The sequence below is a fragment of the Lutjanus erythropterus genome, chromosome 11, assembly GCF_056507025.1.
Source record: "Lutjanus erythropterus isolate fLutEry1 chromosome 11, fLutEry1.hap2, whole genome shotgun sequence".
Lineage (NCBI taxonomy): Eukaryota > Metazoa > Chordata > Actinopteri > Lutjaniformes > Lutjanidae > Lutjanus > Lutjanus erythropterus.
The window spans coordinates 31,784,534-31,807,422 of record NC_139327.1 but is presented as its reverse complement, the minus strand read 5'-3'; the positions used below and the strand labels follow the sequence as shown (position 1 = coordinate 31,807,422).

The window sequence follows — 22,889 nt, the reverse complement described above, 5'->3', positions numbered from 1 at the left end:
AGGATTTTTTTAATTGGGTTGAGAGGGTTGGTTTAAAATTTGCACCTAATGACCACATTAACACTCAAACCATATTTCTGTACCATATTATCACAGAGATATTACTAGAAACATCAAATTAACATTTATTAGCATGTTGATAGACTCTAAATGTGATTATTTCTTTTTAAGTTGCAAATTTTGTGCAAATTTTTGTATCAGATAGTTGAAAAAGCTAACAATCGATTAATTGATTGATCATTAATAATTTAATATTTTTTCTCATATTTTTCTTGTTTTGTCTCTCATTTTATGTACAATTTTAAGTTTCTTTATTAAACAAATCACTCCACCAAACAAAACAATGTCAAATGCACCATTATTGACATTGCTAGACTAAAAATGAAATGATCACTATTTTTTCATTAAATACACTTTTAATCATTTAAATTCTTCATGGGGAATAATTGATTAATGGTCATTAACATCCACAGTTTGGAATAAATATATTCTTTCTGCATGTTTGCCTCACATGGAAGTAACATTAGGTGATGTGAACGAGTTTCTAAGACATAAACATGGTGGTAAGGCAAGGCAATTTTATTTATATAGCACCATTCATACACAAGGCAATTCAAGGTGCTTTACAAGAACTTGAAAATAGATTAAAATAAAAACATTAAGCAGCAAAACAAAACTGGTCTGTTGCTGAAAAGACTTTTTCATTGGAGACGAAGAACTGTTTAATGCCTCAGTGGTCAAAAGGCTTGAATAAAGGAGTTATTCAAATAAGTGTCTAAAAAGATGAATAATGGAATTGGCTGAATCATTGATCAAATAAACATAACAGGAAGAACTACATATTCTTCTTCTAATGTCAATTTTTTCCAGCAGATTAGACACGTCACAGCAGGTGGAACCACTTTTACCTGCCAAGAAAGTTACATAAAGTCATATCTTATTGTATAACTTTATTTAGGGTCCATGTAAATATTTAAGTTGGAATCTCTAGTCTGAATGATTTCAATCAGGTTGAAGAAATACTGTCCATGTAAAAGCAGCCAGTGTTTCAATCTGCCAAAACGATGGATGATTTTGCTGTCATTATTAAAAAAATTCACTCAGTGATGAAAAATATTTGGTTAACAGGACCTTCAGAGAGGAGAGGAGGAGAGGAGAGGTTTGGCCTGTCAAAGTTTGGTTGCAACTTTTATACAGACTGTAGTTTTTACACAATCATTTTCTCTCCTCTTAGCTTTTGTGTTTAAAAAGTGTGTTTATTGATCGTTCTCTTTAATCACCACCGGGGGCACTGTGTGTGCTGATGGTGGGCATAAACCAAAGCTGCGTTGGAGGCTCTCAGCCTGGGGAAAGCCCCTCTGCCTCCAACAAACATCTAATGTCTCCTCGGCAGATGTTGAGGAGCGATAACATTAGACAGACTGCTCCACCGGGGCAGACAGTTACGCACTATTACGCTAGATAGACTTCCACCGATGGTTCCTGGGCAGATGTAAAAGGCAATAAGATTAGACAGAGTCTGCCACCAACTGTCAAATGGACTATAATGTCAGATCAGAGGCCGTGGGGAGACACTAGATCCGGCTGGGTGGGGGGAAATGACAGAACTAACTGCCCTTTTTGCTAATTCTTTAAGTTTATTTGTTTGTTTGTTTGTTTGTCTGCTTGACTCAAAGACCTGAAGGTGAAGTTTAGAGGAAGTTTTCACTGCACAATTTACAGTTTGAGTCTCAAAATGTGAATTTTTTAGCAGTTTGTTAAGTTCCTGGCTGACAAGCAGCAGCAGATGAAGACTGAGTCTGAGAGGGTCCTGTCAAACGCTATCATTATGTTTGGTGACTTTTCTGCACTTTCTGCACAGCCACGGTTGAAGAGGTGGAGGTAAAAAAGACTGCAGGTGTTCTGCAAAAGTTGAAGTGCATGAATCTGTTTTTTTATTTCTGTTGTTGACTCTTTCCAGCTGGCTCTTTCCTTCATTAAGTGTGCTTCCATCAATGCCCTGCTATGGTTCTGACGGCCAATTATTCCGAAATCCTTAAAAATGTCCCATTAGACCAAAAGCCCATTTGTCCAGGAGCCCATTATACTGAAAAACACCCATTGCTCCAAAAGTACACACTCTCCCTGCAGTAACACCATTTCAGGTTTTCTTGATTTAATTTAAAATAAAGTTTAAAGGTATAATATGCAAAATTTTCCAAAGAAACAATCTGTGCTCATACAGACGTGCCCTTTCAATCATCACTTACAACCGACCAGAAGTGAGTGGTGGTGACTCTGTCTGCAGAGAAACTGTCCTCTGACTGTATTTCCTTATTTTTCTCATTATTTTGCTGTGCTCCGGAAACTTTGCCAACCCAAAACATTGGTTTTTGATGTCGTGATAACTTTCTGGTACAGTTGTGAATAGCTTGAACAAATCCCATTGATTCTACCTTTAAAATTATTTAGAGTGAACCATACTGTCAAGTGTGAATAAACATGATGTCAGGCACTGCTTTCTGATGCATTTTGAAGCCTTGAGTTTGGCATAATGGGGTTTGCATGTGCAGTACCATCAAGGCCATGGAGCTGGTGGGTAATGTGGCAGGCTGCCTACACACAATCATTCTCATATTACAACTACACAGCGCACTAAAATATGTTTTGGAAAACATCTTAAGGAAGAAATAGGCAATGCTTTTTTCATAATTACGCCAAATGATTTAAAATTTCATTTTAAAAAGTAATTTTTCTTGTTATAAACACATCACTTTATCTTGTCATATCGCAAAACTACAAAGTCCACGTATCCCATGAAAAAACAACAAATGGCATACTAACCACTATGATTAAAACAACACACTTTTAATAATACACAATAATCACAACAATAACACACACAATACTTCCTGCACTGTCCATGAATGCTGCCATCAAACATAAATCACGAAGATGCATATAAAACTTATTTATGGTGTATCATGTATCTCGTGTCCTCACCTGAGTCGGAGCTGTACATGTAGACGAACCTGGTCCAGTAGAAATGCTCCAGCAGGGCCATGAGGGGCTCCTGAAGCTGGGGCCGCAGCTGCAGGACGAACTGGTTGTTGGTCTGGACAGGGAAGGAGGGCGTGACGAAGCAGACATGCAGAGAGCCGCAGAAAGACATCAGCATGTTGACCGTCCGCCGGTCGTACAGACCCATGATGGCGTACACGCCCTTTGAGAACTGGGAGCAGACTGGGATAGATGGAGGAGGAAGGAGGAAGAAGAGTGGATTATTAAAACAGACATCATTGTTTCATCACTTGTCAGCTCATCAGACGACAGAAGCTGAATTAATGTGGCACTTTTCTCAGATAAATATTTACTAGAGCTGCAACAACAAATTAATTATGAATCAATTTTAAATTAATCACCAACTATTTTGACAATTGATTCATTGCTTTGTTAGTAACAGCCCTAGTATTTCCATAACCACAGACATTATTTCAGTGTGCTTTATTTTCAGGTAACTGCACAGCTCAAATGCACTGTTGAAAATATAACTGGAAGGCTCTTTTCAGGTTTTAAAAAGTTAGAGCTTTTCCTTCTTATTCCAGTAGCTATGTAATAAGAAATGGACAAGTGATTTTCACCATTAATCCGCTGCTTATTTTTTAATTGACTGATTAATCATTTAATCTGAGACCAAGGTGAAGTCCTTGAATATCTTGTTTTGTATTAACAAACATCCTCAAAGATACCGATAATCAGAAGCTGGAATCAGAGAATATTTCCCTAAAAACTGATGTAAAAGATTAAATATTATCACACTTGTTTGTCCATAAACAAATCAGCTAAGTAGTTTATTAAATCAAAACCATGAGTGGTCTGCCCTAAAATATAAAATAACTATCATAGTCTAATGGCTGGTTGATGTAAGTGGGGTTAATCCACACCAACCTCTGCCATTATGGAAATATAACACAGTAAAGAAGGGAAAATGATCCACATATAAACAAAACAATTATAGTGTGGCAACGAAAACGTTAGAGCAGAGAATAGAAAAGGTAAAAGCCATACAACAACAACAACAACAAAAAATCTTATTTGTCCTTCATCGATCCAACCAGAAAAAAGTAAAATCACCTGAGCTGCTCACTGTGATCAATGTGTTCCTGTAACCTGTGTGTTTAATGCTGTCCTGCAAATTACGTTTCCTCTGCGATAATAATAAAGTTGAAGGTGAAGTTTGTATAAGCCTGGTGATATCCTCCTTCCTGTGTTTGGAGTGTAACATCCACAGGGCATAACACACCTCTTCCATACCTTTTTTTGTTACACCCCCACCCCCCTCTCACTCTGTCAGCCTGCATCCCTCCATCCCCGGCCCTCTCCTCCACCTTCTGTCCTATTCCTTCACATCTTTCTCTTTCCAATAATGCCATTTGTCATGTTGTCTGTCTTGTTTTCAAGCTCCAATTCCCCTTTTTCGCCGTAAAATCCAGGTCACCAAAACAAACCAAAAGTAAAATATAGTTTGTGTATTACACTCTGTTTTCTTCAATCACACTGTACTTCACAAACTCCCTATCTGTCGTAAGGCGGTGGAAATTTGTCTTTGACACTGCTCACACAGCCAAACACAGTATAAAAACATGCCAACAGGAAAATAATATACACATAGATTTTAAAGAAAAATATAAACTCTGATTAGCCACAACATTCAAACCACTAACAGATGTGAATAACATTAAACATCTCGTCACAACGGCACCTGTTAATGGTTGGGATATATTAGGCAGCAAGTGAACAATCAGTTCTCAAGTTCGTGTGCTGGAAGCATGAAAAATGGGCAGCTTAGGAACTGGAGCAACTTTGACAAAGGACAAATTGTGATGGCTAGACGACTGGGTCAGAGCATCTCTGGAGTGGCCAGTCTTGTGGAGTGTATGCAGTGATTAGTACAAAAGTGGTCCAAGGAAGGACGACTGGTGAACCAGCAACAGGGTCATGGGTCCCACAGAAGAGCTACTGTTGCACAAATTCAGGAATAGACGACCACATCTACATGTTTGACATGTCATCAAACATGTTAAGTTTGAGGCAGATTAGCCGATGTACACTCAAGTCACAACAACTCTGGGTTTCATGGCAGAACATCGAACTTAGACGCCACACCACCAACATGCTGTTCAAGGAAAACTCACGAAATGTACAATATATCAGAATCAAGGGCTTGAGGTTTTTCTGACCAGATTTGACACGGATCTGCTCAAGCCGCTTGGAGAAACACGTCAAAGTATAGAATAAGTTATTTCCTGTTGCCAGTAGGTGGCGTAATGACTAAATATTGGCATACAGATGTCTTCGTTAGTGTATAAAAATAAGAATTTTGTTTTTGTTACCTTAGAATGTGCCGTTTATATCTACAAAGGGAGCGAGCCCTCTTCCATGGCGGTTGCCATGTTACACTGCCATGTTTATCCTAGAATAGGCAAACCAAAAAATGTATCTAGATACAGCCTTTCATGTTTTGAGTGAGATTCGTGACTCCTACATACTTGGAAAGGGAGGATGACATGAGCTGTTTGCAGCCTGCAAGCTCAATGCAACATGCCGCTAAATCCTACACATTGGTCCTTTGCATTTACTCCAAACTGTCATTTTGTCAGACTTTTAGGTTGTTGTTCTTTTGCATTTTCATCAACTCCTCTCCATTTCTCTTTAAAACGACACTACATACACAGTCATTAGTCATGCACGTTTATTGTTTTATCTGCTCTTCTCTATTTTTTAATGCAACATAGAGCAGAAAAATCTCCACTTGGCAATAAGCTGACAGATGATAAAGTGTTTTTATCATCATGGTAGACAGACATAATTTCAGTGCCTGACTTATCTGCAGCTGTGCAGCTGATAAAGTTTCCTGTTTCACACAAAAGGCCTCCACATGGTAAATCCCCGTACACACAATGGTTATAATCAAATTACTCTTCATGCAGGGCCTCTTCACAGTCAGGGATTAAGTCTTAAGACAAAATAATACTCACTGCTGAGGCACCACAAGTCATTCAGTGAATCACTGTCTTATTTTATGGTCTTCTGGGCACAATCCGCTTTAGACTGTATAAAAACATGTCAGTATTATCTGTGTCATCACCTGGAAAATCCTCATTTGGACAAAAAGAGGTGAAGCCTGAGTGTAGCTGAGGAGAGAGAAGCAAGTGGCATGTAGCACAGCTACATATAATAGGCTAAGACACCTGTCAATCAAAACATATGCAGGGGCTACTCTCTCCTCCTCTACTCCCCCTACTATACTCCTCTCTAAGGATTAATGTCCTGAACATTATCACAACGGCAGTGTACCAGTGTACCATTATATTTGTCTTTTTTCACCAGTGGTTTACCCAGATATTACGTAAAAAAAAAAAAAAAAAAAAAGAAGCTTGTCCTGAGGGCGGTGCTACAAAGAAGGTCATAGTGTTGTTAAAATCAAGAGGTTCATGTAAATACAAACAATATAAAAAAGGAAGCAAAAAAAACAGAACGCACATAGCGATTAAAGTGCGAAACAACAAAAAGATGAGGAAGCCACATTAACAGATGAAGTGCACACAACACACGCCGTCTGATTTACAATTGGAAACTGGATCATTCATATCGCCAATTAAGTGATTTATGAGGATTTCAAGAAGATGGAGGGGTATGGTTACAGTCAATCACGGCAGCAATACCAACGTAAAATCAAAAACCATAAGCATGCTTTCAGGAGAACCCAGGACAGGATGAGATTTCCCTTTGATGACGAATTGGAAAGGGTGGTAGGAGACTAACTATAACCATGTCTAATGCCAGGAGAGAACTGACATACTTAGAGCTGTCCACCTGTCATCGGTTCAGCGAAGACAGACACAGTGTGCATGTGCATCAGAATCACTAATCCATGGGGCACCCTGCAGCATGAAAGCAGAAGCACTCATTGTCTTCGGAGGACAAAATGTACCCATTAAATTCCAATCTCCCCATTAGATTTATATGAGAGTTATGCAAGAAAGTTCCTGAAGCACTTGAAATGATAACAGTTCATCCTCTGGAGGACGTCTAATGACTAAAGTGTCAGATGGACAAACTGACAGTGGCATGACAAGGTCCAAACACTGGAGTGGTCAAATACCAATACACTCATTAGAATAAGTGAAAATAAGAATTGAAAACTGTGGAAAAATGACTGACTTTCTGTTTCTAAAGTAAAGTTGGAGGCTTTTTAATTCACTTCGAAACAGTCACAGCTCTTGGAACAGCAACTGGTTACCATCTGAATAACTGGAGCCTCATGTAATTCAGCATTGCTGCCAGCTTCCAGAGCTGGTGGTTGCTTCTTGGTACCAAACCAGTTGGCATTAGATGTTTAGTGGATGCTCTCAACTCATACACATATACAACAGTTATCCATCTAAATGTAGTGCAAATTTTAACTGAATTTTTTGAAAAATCTGTAAAGAGAAATGGAAAATAATGCAAATTTCAATCCATTAAGCAAATATTAGGAGTTAGTCCATCATGAGAAACAGTAGGTGGAGCTAATTCTCCAGTTGGTGCAATTAAACCATTGCAGAGGAAGAGGAACAAGATTGATGTCATGTGAAACAGGAGCAAAAGGGAGATCAGACAATCAGAGATGCAGTGGAGAGAAACAGCGTGTACAGCCTGGGGCTGTAGTCAACCAAAGAAAACAAAATGATTGATAAATGCAGGAAAAAAACTGCAAACTGCACATCATCTCTAGATTAATTAAGTCAAGCACAGTGCACTGAGTGCACTCTACCTGCTCGCTTAAATGGGTGCTTATCAAAGATACACAACATTGCCAAGCAAATTAATTCTTGCAGTATGGCTATTTCTTTTTTACATGTAGTTATATCATGACCATCAGGGCATGTCTATCAGATTAATTTACATACAGCAGGAACACACACAAACACACGCACACAGGCGACAAAGATCACAGAACAGAACCAGCTGGCTTCTGTGCAATACCACAGCTAACGCAGCTCAAGCTGCAGTATAAACAGACACAAAAAGCAACATGAAAGTTAGTTACCAGCATCTGACCTGACTTTTAAAATTCACATTTGCTCTTCACTATCCCACTTCATAACATCCAACATCGTCCAACCTGTGGGAGTAGCCACATTAGCAACGTGCTAGCACCAAATTCAAGAGATAACCTACAAAATATACACTAAAATTTCATCAATCATGGTGAAACTTCAATCTTTCGAGTTTGAAGTTGGGTCACGACCAGCTGGTATTTATCCATCATTAATCTTGAATTGTTACCGGCGGGCCCTCATTAAAACAAGCAGTCTGATGGAGTAAAATCCACACAAATGCTGTCATCAAAAGTAAACTTTTTATCCACTCAGTTCTTCTGTCCTCCGAGGCTGGGGGCTGATGTAGCAATTTGTGTTTGTTCTCTGACATGGTGTCAATTAGTCTGAAGCCAAGAAATGTTCAATAAATAAAATCAGATCTGCATATGTCCCAGATAATGGATGCACTTCTGTCCTTATCAAATTAAGTAAATATCAGCAACTGTCCAACCAATGAAATTTGGGTCAGGCCAATCGACACAAGGTGTCAGCATAACATCTAGCTTAAAGAATTAAGGGTATATTTTGATGAAATCACAGTTGGTTATAGTTGGAACAGTGGAGCAATGAACCAAGATGGTTTCAAGAGCAATATAGTGTCTCTGGTTAAACAAATATCTTACTCTTAAAAAGGTCAATATAGGGATCCTTTCCATAATGTTGTAAGACACTTTAGAATAACAACCTGAGCCTGTCAGTGAAAAAAAGCACTTTTAGTGAACTTTGATGTGTGGAATTGCCCCCAAAGCTTACATTGGAACCTGTTTCACTTCCACCAGCTGCAGCAGTCTCTCTCAATACTGGACCTATTTCAAAAATTGCTGTCCCCATTAGTCACTCCAACACAAAAGCATGGGAAAATAGGGCACAGGTTGAAAAAAATGTCCTTTAGGTCTGTTTCCACTGCATTTGATCTGAGTTTGCTTTTATCAATACAACTTTTCCATCTCAGTCAAACGGAAAAACTTTTTTGCAATACACAGATTTTTTACCACTCAGGTTTCTTCTATGTGCAAATTGAAAATGCACATAAAAAAAGTGGATGGAAACACACCTATTAACAGTTAAGATGCACCTCATTTGTTTAACTGATGCCGTTATCCCAAACAATTTACAGTGAGTGCAGTGAAGGAAACTAATCATATTGAGTTTGTATCGATACCATCACTTGTGTTAATGAGTGCACTCCAGGTGGCCAGCTATTAGAGAAGAGTTTCCCACTTGATGGCCTCTTATGCAAACATTAATCTGGGTTTTGAAAAGTAAGCAAATCCTTCCATTTACACCAGTACAGCAGTTGGCAGTAAAGCATCAATAAATTGTTTTTTGGACTGAGAATAATCACCAGAGGTGAAGAAGTTGAAGTTTACGACATGCTGGTTTCAGCCTGAATATCATCATTCTCAGTGTCTTAACACAACATGGGTATTATAGACCATCCACTGTTAGTTTATTTCTTCATATCAACATCTAATTACTGACATCTTATATCTGACCCTGTAATTTAAAAATGTATAATCTTATCAGCAACTTTAAGAAAAAAAAATCCCAGGAAATGTTTGCCGGCAAACAGTCAAAAATAAAATAAACATAAATATTAACAAGATGCTCCATCCCTCAAAGTTTCTTTAAAATCAAACTGCTGATGTAACAGTTGAACCATTCATACCCTGTCTGTCTTCCTCTGCGTCCATCTAAACCTAATTATATTAAACGAACAACAATCAACTATCAATAAATCAGCATTCGATCAGCCACATACAGTATGTGCTGACAGATGTCCTCATCTCTTCTGTGTGTGTGTGTGTGTGTGTGTGTGTGTGTCCTTGACGCAGCCTCAGAGTCCCGTTGGCCAGCGCTAAACATGCTAACGACAAGCCTGGTCCCTTTGGGCAGGCTAACACTGGAAATAACCGTTCCCTCTGGGGCCATGCTATCATGCCAACAATAGACTTTTGCCTGCGGGCGAATGCTATCATGCTAACGAGGTATCTGTCTCTTAGCATTAGGGCTGCTGTCCCACTGGGACGACAGACCGCTCCTTCATCAAAGACGGTCAGGCAGCAGAGAGTCGACAGATGTTGTGAGCCTTGAGAATCTCTGTAGTTATTTGTGTTTAGGTCAACAACATGCCCATGATGGCCATTCATACACAACCTATGGGATGATGCAATAAAGAGAAGTCTAATTTATGTTACAAACTTTAATGTTACAGTAATCAATGAGCTGTGTGTGTCTTATTATAATCTTTTACTTATTCTATCATTGTTTCATAGCTTTTTTTTTTTTTTTAATGTATAGCAAAAGTGCTGTATGAATAAACGTTATTACTTCTACTATCATTGTGCTAATATTATCCTCGCCTTCAAATCTCTGGTTGTTTTAACAACCGGTTTGTTTTAATGAGCACAACACCACAGCTATTTGGATCACTGAACAAATCTGAGATTAAGGCAATTAAGAAGTTTGGAACCAGACCAGACTTTTGAAATGTGTTTTTTATTCACTCTAGTTGAAACAACCCTCGTAGATTTCCCCTGCTTCCTGTCTTTGTGCTAAGCTAGGCTAAACAAATCCTGGACAAACATAACAAAAACTGATATCAATCTTTTATTTGACTCTAAGACAGTTAACAAGAGAGCTTCTGTAAATGTTGTAATTCTTCTTTGCGTAACATTTTTTTGTTTGTTTGTTTGTTTTATTTTTTAGTTATTTATCCACTGCTGAAAGCAATCACATTTTGTCATCATGTTTTTATTTGACCTGCCAAACGACTAGGGTTGGCTATCAAGAACTAGTTCCAAATTTCCAAGACTCGTGGATCTGACAGGACATGTCTATTTAGACTCTGCTTACTGGTTCCTAACTTTTGCTTACTTCAGTCTCACTCTTGGAGAACTCCAGAGAGCATTTTACAGGAACTTAATGTCACATCATACATTATGTAGAAAAGCATGTGAGAAGAGACATTTCTGTGTAGCCTGTATCCTGGACCATGGGACCAGGGCTGACTGCAGCAGATGCATAAAAGTTAGCTTAGCTTCACTCAAGAACTTAACAGCACAGCAAAAATGCAACACATGCAGTAAGGATATTTCTTGCGAGGGAAGAAACACCTCCAATATGACGAAGCACCGACCTGCACACGGCGTGAATCTGAAGGAATGTACTGTGTTCAATGTGTAGCAGTCCCAGGTACAGCTATTGTTAACAGTATGTCAACATTGATTATTCCTTAAGAGAAAGAGTGATCAATTTCCATAAATGAGGGGGAAAAAGAAACCTTCCCATCACAGTTGACAATTTAATGATTATATTTTCAATGTATCATGAAAACTGAGCTCACAGGAGATTGTTGCTGCCACAATCCTGTTTTGAAACTGATCTAATATGAAAACCCTAAGAGTCAGGACATTCACTTTGCATTAAAACATTAAGTGTTCTGTATTTTGTGTCATCACACCGCGACAACATCTTTACGTGTGGTACAAAACACAAGGTTGTGCTATGAAGTGATGCCAGCAGAAAGGCAGAGAAACAGGTCAATAGTTTATGTCAGACACAGACTGAGTCAGTCATTTCGAGCCTTGTTAAATATTTTAGAGATAAGAATCATTTTAAGATAATATAGAGAATGGCATCACAATAAAGAAAATACCAATACAAGCACTCTTGAAATATTTCTAATGTAGAAACTCAAAATGCTTCAAAATGCTTTTAGACTCCACTCAGAAAAATGAGCATATCTCAAAAACTAAATAACAACTATAGCTGAAATAACTTATGGAGTGTTAGTTAATATTTTGTTCATGTTTTTACACATTTCAATTCTTTTATTAATATTTATAGTTTATTGAGTTACATATCTTTTTAATTAAGCCTGTAAAGATTTTAGAGATTTAAATCATTTGAAGAGAAATGACATAAGCAAAAATACCAATACAGGCAGCGGCGGACCATTTCTATAACAGAGTTTAAAGGGTTAATGTATTTCTATTATCCTGTAAAGCACTAAAGAATTGCCGTGTATTTGAATTGTGCTATATTAATAAAACTCCCATGATGATGTACATGATGAATGATACCCAACCATACAAAGGACTGATGATTAAAATGAGCTCACCACAAGGTCCATTTAGTATCTGCTCTGGAGCTTTTTTAAAAATCTTTGTCAGTTGTCACAGAAATGTAGATGGTAAAATTTTGAGAATTTATCTGTCATGATGGCTTTAATGTTGATGAGTTAAAAAATATAAATTTAAAACAGCCACAGCTCCGTGACAAGGATGCAGAGGATGTGATATGATTGAAAGCACCAGAAATTTGACTTGATAATAAACAACAAAATAAACTAAATGAATCAAACATATTTGAAAGACATCCTTTCGGAGGTTCACTACTTGCTACATCTAATTAATTCCAGAAATTAATAAATAATGATTCTTTCTGTCACGAGGTCAATGATAAATAAATAATTACACCTTCTGTCATCGTCGCTGATGTTTAAACCTGATGAGCAAGAACACATCAGCCCCCTTTAACAAATAATGTTCAACAAGGACACTCATCACAACATCGCAGAGGCTGAGCTGACCTCGCCTCGTACACACTGAGGGTCCTCGAGTCAGACATCTCGCTCCTCGCCACCTGAGGCTTTTAGACAGAGCTTTATTTAAACACAGCCCAGAGACGACGCCAAGCGCCACGGGGTCCACAGCTGAGACCGAGTTTACCCACAGAGCTGTTCATCCTCCTGACACATCCGGGCATCTTTCCATACTGCAGATCTGTCTGCACCTAATAAATAATAATCAAAGAAAGTAAGATTGTTCAGCTGAAGGGTATTGGCGGGTGACTGTGAGGACGTCTATTGACCAGAGGCTCTCGCCGTCATCATCCTCCACTGGTTCCGTTCACGACGACCCACGGCTCAACTGTTTACGCTCCTCTGCTGAAAAGACGAGACAGGACGGCCCCGAGACACACATCCAACGATCAGGTCACTGTTTCACTATGTCGTTCTGTATTCCCGTCATTTAGCCGACACGTTTCGCTGTCGCTTTCCCAGAATGACATGCAGTCAGGTCAGAAACAGAATGAGCTGTGATCCCAGCAACAAACACTTGACAGTGACATTTATATTTGCTGTTTGTTTTGTCCGAAGTGACTTGCATGTGAGTGCGGCAGTGGATTCAGCTTCAAGTCTGCAATCGCTGACATTACAAGTCAAAGGTCACAGACTGCAGACAAAACAGTGGTGAAGTGGACCAAGTCTCTGCTTCCTCAAATACTGTTCTCACTGTTAATTCACATTTTTGTTTATTTTTGGGAATCCCAGTGTCCTCAGAGTTTCATGCTGCCTCTCCCTTTATTTCCTGTCAGACACTTTTTAATTGCTTTTGTCAAAAATATGTCCAGAAAATTCTTTAGTACATTGTTTCCCAACCTGAGGGGGCAAACGTCACAGGGGGTCCCCAAGGCTTTGTCTGCTCTGAGGGTGTCGAAATAAAAATTGCACATGCAAATTAAAATTACAATTTATACAAGTCTGTATACAAAACTATTTAAAAATATATTTTTGTCATGATTCAATAATGCTACAGTAAGCTACTTAGCAGGCCACATCTCTGTGACCTCTCCAATTCTGTGATAATGAATCATTATTATTCTTTTGTTGAGGATGAGTGTTTATAAGCTACTCTGATGGGAGGTTAAAAGAAAAGAGAATGTAGCAAAGGTAAAGGTTCTAAGAATCGAAAATGTTGTGTATGTGGGTTGGGGGGGGCATAGCTTTTCTTATATACACATGGGAGGGGGGGGCTCAGGTTGGGAACCACAGCTTTAATACATGTTGAAAATCTAGTCATCCAATACCATTAAAATAAAGCTAAAAATTTTTTTAACACTATTTAGTCTAGGAGTGCAAAGTGATCAGGGGTAAAAAAAAAAAAAAAAAAAAAAAAGGTGACAAAGATGAAAATCCCCTGCGGGGGTCCAGGAGATGGTTTGTCCCATGTCACTGACAGTATTAGCTTTGCAAATATTATTTTAGTGTAAAGAAAACTGAACCAGTGGAGGCTAATGTTAACATGAAGTTGGCACTTTGGCTGAAGAGCTCAACTTATGTTATAAAATTACTGCATTTTATGTATTGCTTTACAGCTATGTGTCACATTCACCCATTCACACACACACATTCTCACACCCATGGGACAGTCATCAGGGGCAAGCTGAGGTTCAGTATCTTGCCCAGGGAGAGCACTTCGACATGAGGACTGGCAAAGCCAGGAACTGAATCAAAAATCTTGCGATTAGTGGACGACCCACTCTACCTCCTGAGCCACAGCTCATTCTGAATTTGACGCCTAGAACATGTTCCAGAAAAACAGGGCATTCTTTTGACCAGATATTGAAATTCAGCTAGTGTGTTAATCAGGTAGATCCACAAAACAATTTATCCATAAAATCAGCTGCAAACAAAAATCCAACAGGATGGATCCGTTTACCAACACACAAAGTCTGTATTTCAAGGTTTACAGGTCCAAGGAGTTGACAACTGGACCTTCAGCTCAAATAAAAACAGCAGATTTCAGGTTTCTATTGAAACCACTGTGCACTCATTTCAACCTCAGGCTCTAATTAATGTGTTTAGTAGCAATGCTGAATAATAGATTAAATGGCTGCCTTCCTCAGGGTGTTACACCATTCATACACACACACAGACACACACACACATAAAACCTAATACAGTGAATACATGCACAAGCTGATTCACACACAAACACATACAGTAAGCTGAGACAAGCACACACACACACACACACACACACACACGCACACATTGAGTCTAAAGTCATTTAGGCTGCTGCTGCCTCGCAGGCATCAGTGCAATAATCTCCTGCTGAGCATGCAGCTCTGACACACACACAGAAACACACACACACACACACACACACACACACACACACACACACAGGGAGAAATGGAGGCTCCCTACAAGTGTTTTCCCCCCTCAACAGTCGCAGGTTCAAATCCCATCCGCCTGCTCAGTCGTCTCTGTTGCCTTCATGTCTACATTTACATTTCATTCGTCCACTGAGATTTACCCACAATTCACTCCGGAGGCAACAAATAGCTGCGTGTGTGTGTGAGAGAGAGAGAGCTACACAAAAAACTCTCAATCCAGACCATGACTTCAGCTGCTGCTATTTAGCAGAAGAAGAAGACATGTGGTTGATAGTTTAGTAGCTTTCTGAACTGAGGCAACAGCTGAGCGGAGCTGAAAGGACAAACTGTTTTCACCCAAAACTATCGGTCTGTTCGATGGACAAAAAGAGTCATCAAGTGTTGACACATTAGCTACATGTCAGAAGTACACAAGGGTGAAAACTGAAGTTAAAGCTCCTGTTTGTGTATTTTACTTCCTTTGAAGCTTTCAATGCACATAACTGAAACTCTGGAGTAATCACTGTATCATTTACTTTAGCAAAATGAAAGAATTAAAAAAAATACACACAAAGTAGTCTGTGGTGGCCAATCAAATACATGCCGGTACACATTCCTGGTAATTACTTCGTGACTGTCGTGACGAAAGTTTAAATAGTTGCTGCCGTGATTATTTCCCAGAGGTATAAAATTTTGCCTCATAGTGTTATAAACAGGAGTTCGGGCATCTAATAAACATTTAAACGAGTAGATTTGTTCCTCAAACTGCACTTCATGGATATAATTTCATGTCTCACTGGTGCCTTAAACAACACAACTTCCTGTGTTTTAATGGCCCAGGGTGTCTACCATTATATTACAAATTAAAATGTGTATTATGTGTTTTATACAAGTACCAAACTCCTTCAGGGAGTAACTCAGTGAATACCTTGTATTTGCTAGCAAGCAGTCAAGAGACAAAGAGAGAGAAAGCATGTGTGTGATGTTAATAGTTGTGAATGTAATAGTGTAGTGTGTGTATAGTTTACACTGTCTGTTGGTGAATAAATGCTACAACTCCTCAAGAGACGAGGTTAAGTCCAATAGAGACAACGTCAGCTCAGACAGTCACAGAGCTCCAACTACAAGGTGTGCATTTTCAAACCAGTGGATAGGATAACGTGCTTAGCTTTCACTGATAGATGACTGACATTGATAAACAGCTGACCGATTCACACTGTAGGAGTTGTCATTGTTTGTTATTGTCAAATTACAATGTTGTGCTCATCTTGCACTCCTGTAGTGTCCCTGCAGCCTGCCTGAGATTCCTCGAGACCGAGGAGGACAGGACGGGGGAAACAATTCACTGTTTATTAAATACAGTTTCAACTTGTCTATGGCTCCAATGTGCCACTTCCTACAGGAAGCAGCTAAATGATCTCACCAGATTTAAACATAAAAAATATTTTCTGACCCAAATTGTTCCTCATTGGACTTAAAATTAAATACTTTAGAACACTAAGAAACAAACCCTGCAGTTTGTTTCCTCGCTTTTGTTTTGTTACCTTCAGTTTTCTGTGTGTACAAAATCCCTCTCTCCTGGCTGGGACTCCGGCATCTGATCTCGCTTCAGTTTTGTCCGACACGAAACTAAGGCTTAAGAATATTAATTAAAGATAATCCCTTTTTCTCTGCTGCCTGCTAGCCCTCGTATCTCAACACCGGCTCTCCCTCTCTGTCATTATTTGCCAGATTGTGTTGTTGAAGATAAACGTCTTTCCAGGCGATACATGCAACGCTGCACTTTATCCTCATTTCACATTTGAGGCATTCAACTGAGCGTGTAACTACAAGTGAGTCCTCAAGGGCAAAATGTCACCAGCAAACCAAATCAGTTCTCTCTCTTCTCTTTCTACGGGTGCTTCATGCCGACACGTCTCCAACGCAATGTATTCTGTATTTTTTTTTTATTTTCTACACCAATAAACAATAAATAACACAAACTATGGGGAGCAGCCGGGGCAGCCTCTTCCTATCCGTCTGACGTCTCAATCTGTGGACTCCTGATAAGGGAAGTCCTGGCAGCAAAACAGAAGAGAAACACCGTTTAATTTCCCCTCCGTCTCCCTCCCTCTTCCTCCTCCGCCTCCTCCTCCGCCTCCCATCTTCATCTGAACCCCTGGGAGGGTGGTGAGTTAAAATGTTAGTTAGCTGCCTCTTGTGAAACTGCTGCTTAGATGATAGAGTTCATATTTAAATTACAAACTTGAATGATTGAAAACACAGAGGAGGAGGAGGATTTACAGAACTGGGCTGGTTTTTGGAATAGTCAGGATTTGTTTAAGAATGCAAAGAATTTCGCATGTCAGTAGTTTTACACAATTCATGTGTTTCAAAAAGCTTGCATTGTATCTGTTTATTAAGTCTAATGTGTTTCCACAAGGATGGGAGAAAAAAATCACATCTCCTGAGTGTTGCAATTCTTTTTGCCATGACTCCTGGATGGATTTTTTGATGGCTGAAATAACTTTTATACATATGATAAACTAGTACTTAATCTGTTAGCTCAATGCTCACATAAAATGGATTTCCCATTAACATGCTAGCTTAAATTATCACCCTTATCGCTGTAACATTATCTTAACAAACATCAATTTTACTTCACATGCTTAACGTCATGTGTGCTCATATTTTCAGACATACATTTCTTCTGCTCTGTGGAAACAAACTAACAGCTTCTGCCTTCACATTGCTAACTCAATCCAACCACCTACAGCAACCTCAAAGGGTCAAAACTCAAAATTCCTAATGGGTTTACCAATACAATCATCATAAGGTGGACATACTGCATGCCAGGAGAGAGCAGCACATGAATTTATATATATATACTTTATTTAATGGTCACTACTTAATGAGGAGGAACAGATAAATATGGCACTTTAAATGTATTTTACAACTTTTATTTGCAATATAGCGATGATGCTGAAATTCAGAAAGACAGACGTGATGTTTGTTGTTTATGGAAATATGACTCATGATATGAGATATAAGATTCAACCGTGGTCTAGTCTTAGAACAGCAATACTTACAGAATCACAGTACTTAAGAATCACACTGTATATTAAATTGGCCATGATAGTAATTTGGTCTGAATCGGGGCCAAATTGAACTTTAAATGCTCTGATAAGGCCTCTAAATGTCGTAAAACACATAAGTGCTTTTCTGTTGTGATGTGAGCCAAATAAACAGGTGAGTATTTTGTCTTTCTATTTTTGTCTCTCTTGAAACTTAAGGCGTGCTACCTTTTTAATTTCCTCGCAATATGCTTACTGGATTTTGCTCTTCACTGAAAATCCCAGACCTGAAGCACAACCTCCTTTTCCAAATAGATATGTCAACAACTATTGGATGCCAAGAAGTTTTTCATAAACTTCCAGAAAATTCAGCTGAAGAAAATGTGCACTGATGCTTGTTTTCATCCACTACTGTTAAGGGAATATAAGAAGTTGGTTTCCTAAAGATAAACAAAGACTCGATTTTCAGTTCATGAGGTGAAAATAATATCTGTGGGACATCAGTCAGCCTTAATCGCTGCACTGCGCTCGGGCTGGACAAAAAATTGACATTATATTGATATTCCAAGGTGAGACTATCGACATAGCTCTCGGATATACTGTAGTTATATCATGATATGGCAGAAGTGTTGTCTTTTCCTGAACTTAAAGGCTGCAACAAAGTAAAGTGATGTAATTTTGAGAACTTACCAAACTGTTCTTACTGTTGTTATTGCCTTTACATTATATCAGCATTACTGATGATTATTTATCAGTTTATCATTGTGTTAATATTTTGTAAAAGCACAAACAGTCATCTCTACACTGCACAGGTAATCTGGTGAAAATTCGTGACAAATTACTGAGGCTGAATCATGTCAAAATTCTCAACTGACTATCAAATAAAGATCTAAAATATAACATATTATTTTTTTGAGTGTGTTCCACATGTTATCCAATATTCAAGTATATGTGTTTAATATCTAGGCCTTTACATATTTATATTTTTCATACATTATGTGATACTGTCAGAATTTGCAATACATTTCTGTGGATGTGATGCTTTGATTGAAGAGAAAAATGAATGCATTTGGTATTAAGATTAATCACTTAATTGAATGTTAATGTTACGAATGATCATTTAAGGAAAGTCCTCACAATGTGCAACCCTAACATCAAATCTAAGTCAGCGACACCTCTGTGTTTGAAGCATGTTGCATATTTCAGGAGCCTTTTCACTCCCAGTGTGACAAAATCCAGTTAGCTGCTGAGCTTTAGTGATTTCAGTGTGACGGATCGACATATTTGGATGTGTCGAAAGTGCATGTATGTGTTGTCAGAACTAGTGTAAGAGGAGTTCAGAGGCTTCAATGTAAACGTGTATCATTAAGTACAATGATACCTTAAAAGACTGATGAGGCAAAACAAAACTTCTACATGTCATTAATTCATATCCAACACATTTTGCATTTAAACCAAACTGAGCTGTCTGTTGGGAGTTGTAAAATCCAGTGCGGACTTCTCCCTCTAGTCAACTCCATGTCAAGACAAACTTGTTTAATTCTACAATCCTGCAGGTGAACACTGTAACAGAGCGATTTAACAGACTGAAAAATTACCTGGACCAAAAGAAAAAAAAAAAAAAGAAAAAACTTTCATTTTCTGTGCTCTGAGGACTTTTCCTCCATTTCATTCATCTCTGCTGACGGATGGATTTTCTACCGCTCAGCCCAAACCTATTACTTCAGACTGGGAAAAAAAAGCAATATTTTTTCATGAAATGGTCCCATCCTGGATTTTTAATGTGCAGCAGGGTGCGAGTTCATGAAGCCATCAGCGGAGCCTGAGTCTGTGTTAACATGGGGTCACACTCAGGTTAGAGATCCATTCAAAACCCTGTTACATGCTCTATTAGACTGCAGAGATGCTCGCTCTACCGTCCTGTCTCTCTTTCTCTGCCTCTCACGATTCAATTCATTTCACTCCTATTCAGTCCACCTCCATTCAATTCGGTCTGATTTGCTGGCGTGAATGCTACATCGTGTCGTTTTGCCAAAGTGCCTGACTCCATTTGGGTTCCTTCATAACAAGATGTGTTCATTGTTGCAGCAACACATTCATTAACCTCCAGACGTCTCTTGTCTCTTGTCTCCTCTCCTCCAGTGGTCTACAGTGACTCTGAAGGTCATGACCTCTGTCCTTGCATGTTTTCTCAACCTCATTAAAGGATCAGTTCGACATTTTGGGAAACGTGCTTATTCACTTTCTTGGCGAGAATCAATCTCAGAACCCATCGCCTATCCTCAATTTAGCCTCTGAGTGTAATGGCCAGTGTTTGTGGGTTTATAGTGTAGCCAGCAGATATTCGGATAACAACAGATATCTGTGCCAAGACTTCATCTTTTGTGTGCTAGAAATTGTTTATAGTTCAATAAGCAACTTGAGACGTGAGAATGGAACTGGAGACCAATCTCTAAAAACAGATATCTATATCCAGTATGATCGCCAATACATTTTTTAAATGCTAATAAAAAGCTAAATCGTCATCAGAAGATCACGTGTAGGTTCTGAGTTTGACTCTCGCAAAGAAATTAAATAAACACTTCCTAAATTATTGAACTATTCCTTTACTGAGTAAACTTCTGAAGTAGTTTGACTCATTATGTTCAACTCGGGAGCAACTGAGTCATGTGTGACACCTAGTGATTAATACCAATACCGCGTAATATCAATCCCAGTTTAAAAATATTTATATCAGCCCAACACTAGATGGTAACAAAAATCTACAGCGGTTCCACAGAAAGGTTTAAGCAACGCACACTTCTTGATTAAAACTGAAGAAATACCATGTTTATGGTTAGAATAAAATACTGTTGACCGTTTGTAGGAGCTGGGATGTAAACGTCAGTCTCCAGTGTCAAACGTGCACTCATAACTTGGGTTCACGTGGATGATTATCTCCAATTTTACTATATAACATTTGACCACAAGAAAATGCTTGTCAGAAAGGATGACTCCGACTGCACGCTTTCCTTTGTTTTTCAAATGGAAAAATCCTCTCAGTTATTAGCAAAATGTGGTGATTTAGGCTACAGTGCTGATGCCTTTCCCTTCCTCGGGGGGTTTATTTGTAGCAACATCATCATTCAGAAACGTACAGCAGGTCAAGTGAGGAAAAACCTGTAGAAAGGCTTGGGAAAATAGCACGTTGATGCTAAAACACATACTTAGACCAAAATTTGAATGTTTGGTTTTGAATACATGAGGAACACTACTGGGAAGTTACAGAATGAAAATAAATAAATAAATAATGGACCCACAGTTTAAAGTGTTTAAACACACAATGACTAATGTTGTTGTTTATCTGGTGAGGACAGACTCTGAATAAGTGATGTGTCTGTGTGAACTGAGCTTGAAACGTCTCTAAGTCTCAGCTCCAAAACACTGTGGGCTCATAGAAGGGTAACAAAAATACAAACTGAAAATGTTAGATAATAAACAACAACACTGGCGCTTAATAAGCATAAACAAAGGAGGGGAAAATAAACAGTATGTGTGCAGGGTCTGCAGAATATTAGCAGGAGAAAAACACAAGCACAGAGTTAAAGACAAAAACAACACAGAAAGGCAATATCAAAAGCATGAAATATGCAAATGAGAGTAATCTTGTGAACAAATGTGAAGACGTAAGCAAAGTGGAACAGTCTGTAAATGTGAGAAAATGGGGAAATAAAGAAAAAAAAAAGTACAGTTCAAAGTGTCCAGACAGAGAATTCCTCTGAGGGTTCCATCTTCCAGTAAAAACACAAACAGTCTGACAGATCGGAGACACATCACAGGTTAGTCACTGACTGACTGTCTGTGTGTCTGTTGATGATGGCTGAGACAGGCAGCTGGATCTGCACTGTGTGTGTGTGTGTGTGTGTGTGTACATGTCATTCTACAGTATATAATGAAGATGACTATGTGACACAAATAGCCAGAACAAGAGCAGAAAGTCTCTCGAGTGCCTCTGCATTTTCAAGGCTGATGTTTATTTGCTGTGCACTATTTTCCACTCAGTATTTGAGAATTTGATGTACTTTCACATTTTGTACTAACAGGGACTGAAGCCAGGACTGTCCCGACAGAGAGTCACTGCTGAAAATTTACCAAAAACATATTTTTGCTTTTTCTCTGAGATTTCTCTGGAGCTGCTGCAACGCTGTCCAACAATAAGCAAAGTTAGTCTGTTGGTCAGTCCAAAACTTTGGTCCAGGCTGAAATATCTCAATTCTGAATGGATTGACATGAAATTAAAATGACTGAAACTTAGAGCAAATCTCAAATGAAATTCCAGAAAATCAGCAAAAGAATAACAGAAATGAAAGCTTGTTTTATTGGTCATGTCTAGAAGGAACATTTTAAGCCAAACTGTGATCATGCTCCAATCATTCTGTCCCTAAACATACCCAGATCTTAACAACAACAGCGCTGTCACAAAATAAAATATTAGTAATGTCAGAGTTGTGCAATATGTTAAAATTTTCCAACCAGCCAACATCAGTCCTCCAGTCTTCTCAAGTCTGATCTGGGAGATTTTGCAACTGGCAAAGTCACTATGTTATGTACACTGCATACATTCACTATGCCCAATAAACAAAATAAAACCAAAAAGTGTCAAGAAATTAAATATTCTCACACTTATTTTGCTTTTTAAAAAGACAAATACAATCATACACCTTCTGAAATTAAGTTTCTCTACCAAACTACAACAAGCTTAATTGGCTCAAGCTCAACTGAAAAACAT

The 22,889-nt window shown here is 38.6% G+C and overlaps 1 protein-coding gene across 2 annotated transcripts in view; it reads right to left on the bottom strand.

The window, feature by feature from the left end:
- Positions 1 to 22,889, bottom strand: part of LOC146319363 (glutamate receptor 1-like) — a 94,420-nt gene that overhangs the window by 49,573 nt on the left and 21,958 nt on the right. For both annotated transcript variants that reach the window (XR_014771542.1, XM_084729968.1), the window contains exon 3: positions 2,983 to 3,222. Coding sequence is in view for 1 of the 2 variants with exons in the window: in XM_084729968.1 (XP_084586094.1) it covers positions 2,983 to 3,222 (240 nt within the window). In the remaining variant the exon portion in view is untranslated. The remainder of the gene's footprint in view (positions 1 to 2,982; positions 3,223 to 22,889) is intronic.